At 68.3% G+C, this 2,593-nt stretch overlaps 1 protein-coding gene across 1 annotated transcript in view; it reads right to left on the bottom strand.

Moving 5' to 3' along the window:
- Nucleotides 1–1,350, bottom strand: part of SKOR2 (SKI family transcriptional corepressor 2) — a 10,753-nt gene extending 9,403 nt beyond the window's left edge. Inside the window, exon 1 of the mRNA XM_026040043.1 lies at nt 565–1,350. Coding sequence (XP_025895828.1) covers nt 565–1,350 — 786 coding nt within the window. The remainder of the gene's footprint in view (nt 1–564) is intronic.
- Between the last annotated feature and the right edge of the window lie 1,243 nt (nt 1,351–2,593).

The following is a 2,593-nucleotide window of genomic DNA, read 5'->3' as shown; positions in this document are numbered from 1 at the left end:
CAGGAAGGCCTGGCGCAGCAGCCCCGCGCCCTCGCCCAGCGCGCAGCCCAGCCCGCCCGGCGGCGGCGGCGGCGGCTGCGGCGGCGGCTGCAGGTAGGTGGGCACCGGCAGCGCGCCCGGCGTGCGCGGCGGCCAGAACATGCAGAAGGGCGGGTAGAAAGCGGCGTCCTTCCTGCCGGGCCAGAAGAGCCCCGAGAGCCCCGCGCCGCCGCCRCCGCCGCCCTTGTGCGCGGCGCCCAGCGTCTCGCCGCCCTCCTCCTTCTTGTGGCAGAGGCCGAAGGCGGCGGCGGGGAAGCCGTAGGGGTGCGGGAAGAGGCCCCCGCAGGCCGGGAATTTCTGCAGCACGCCGCCGAAGGAGCCCTTGCTGGGCACCGGGATCACCGGGTAGCTCCGCGGGCTCTTGGCGCCGTGGTGCGGCGCCCCCGACGCCGCCGCCACGGCCTCCTGCAGCTCCTCGTCCTCCTCGAAGCGCGGCCGCTTCTGCTGCAGCTCCGGCGGCGCGGCGAGCAGGTGCGGGCTCAGCAGCCCGCCGCCCACCACGGCCGCCGCCGCCGCCGCCTTCACGGCGCCCAGCGGGTGACACGACGGCGCGGCCGCGGCGGCGGCGGGCGGCGGCGGCAGGGCGCGCTTGCGGCTGCCGCCGTTGAACATGGCCTTGACGTCCTCCCAGGCGAAGACCAGCTCGTCCTGGGGGCTCTTGTCGGTGAGCTTGAGGTGGCGGCGCCACGAGTTGAAGTTGGCGGCGTCGGGCTGCGTGTACTTGGCGTCGGGCGTGCGGTGCGAGTGGAAGATGAACTTGTTGGGCGAGAAGTACATGCTGCAGTAGCTGCACTTGATGCACTTGGCGCGCGAGCTGTTGTAGCGCGCSGGGATGAAGCTGCCSCGSSAGCCCCASGCGCACTCGTGCRMCACGTCGAAGGCGAAGTTSTCGGGCAGCTTGGGCGGCYKGTKCTCGCCCAGGAAGGACTTGCAGAGGCGCTCGGCCTCGCGCTTGGTGATCATGCCGCAGCGGCGGGACGAGATGGGCATGGCCCCGGCCCGCCGCAGGATCTCCAGCTGCACCGGCGTGCACTGCACGCACGTGATGCCCAGAGCCACCCGACGGTTGTGGATCTCGTTGTAGCTGAAGTTCTTGAGGAGTGTGTTGGAGATCTGCGCCAGGCAGAGCCGCTCCTGCCCGTCGATGACCAGCGAAACGATGGGGATGCCGTAGAGGATCACCTGGCCCACCTGGTTGGGCTTCATGGCGGCGTGGCCGGCCCGCGCCTGGCTCATGGGCTCCGGCGGGAAGGCGCCCGACGGCGACGGCAGCAGGATGTCCGTGGGGGCGGGCAGCGGGCTCGTCGCCATCGCCTCAGCGCCGGGGGGGCTCCGCTGCGGACGGAGGGCACAGAGAGAGAGAGGCGCCGTCAGACACCGCCCGGGAGACGCGGCGCCGTCGGGGAAGGGGCGAGGTTCAAGAGGGAAGCGGGATCCTCAAGGCGGCCCCCGCCTCAGCCACGCGCGGACACCCCGACGTTATCTAGGCCCGGAAACCCTCCCTGCGTCCTCCACATCTCGGCTCCGGTGATTACGGCAAATGTCCAAATTCCTCCCCCCTAAAAAAAAAAAAAAAAAAATCGGGGCGCCCCGAGTACATCCAGTGCTGATGGCCAGTCCCGAAACCGGCATCGCTCCCTTCCCCGGGGGAAACCGGCCCAAACGAAGCCGCGGGGCGCCGCGCAAAGCCCGGCCCCGTCGGGGGGGTGAGAAGCGCGGCGCCCCCCGCGCTCCTCGTCCGCGGGGCTGCCCGGCTGCAAAACGCGTTCGGACGGGGAAGGGAATGGGGGAGACGAACCTTTAGGGCCCCGACGAGGGCCGTTTCCCTGCGCGCAGCGCCGCTCACCTGCGCGGCTCGCGGGCCGCTCCGGCATCGCCCCCAGCGCAGCGCGGAGCGTCCGCGCGGCTCTGGGCGCGGGGCGGCCGCGCCCCCCCCACCCGCGTGGGCGCAGTGACGTCAGCGCCTCCCCGCCCCGCGTGGGGAAGGCGGGCGGTGGGGGGGTCAGACCACGCCGTCGAGTCCCCCCCTTTTCCCCTCGGTCAGTGCCGGTTTGGGGGGGGGGAGGATTAATCCACCTCGGTCCGTGCCGGCCTCGTCAACGATTTATCCAGAGGGAAAAGTGCTGGGAGCTGCCGGGATGCGGAATTCCTCCGCGAAACGCATTAAATCAGATCCCTTCCTCCCCTCTCTCCCTCTCTCTTTTTTTTTTTTTTTTTTTTTTTTTTTTTCTTTCCTCATTTATTCCCATCCAAGTGTCCGAGCGCGGTCGCTCCCAAGAAACTCAGAATATTCAACTCGCGCATCGGAGCCGCGTCCTTTCGGAAATCTTGTTATTTTTTATAGGAGTTGCTGCAAATTCCAGGCGCTGGGAAGGGGGAAGGAAATACCAAACACCGGGATGCAAAGAGGTAGCGAGTGYCCCGTTGCGCTTCCCCGCACAGCAAAACCCGAACGGCTCCCGTCGGACCGCGCTCCAGAGCACCGGGACTCTCGCTTATCCGCCCCTAGCATTAACGCGACCCAAATACATATATATATATACATTTATATGAT

This window comes from Nothoprocta perdicaria, unplaced genomic scaffold, assembly GCF_003342845.1.
Source record: "Nothoprocta perdicaria isolate Ctin4 unplaced genomic scaffold, notPer1 scaffold_10, whole genome shotgun sequence".
Classification (NCBI taxonomy): Eukaryota; Metazoa; Chordata; class Aves; order Tinamiformes; family Tinamidae; genus Nothoprocta; species Nothoprocta perdicaria.
The sequence above is the reverse complement of the archived record's forward strand: the minus strand, read 5'-3'. Positions and strand labels throughout refer to the sequence as shown.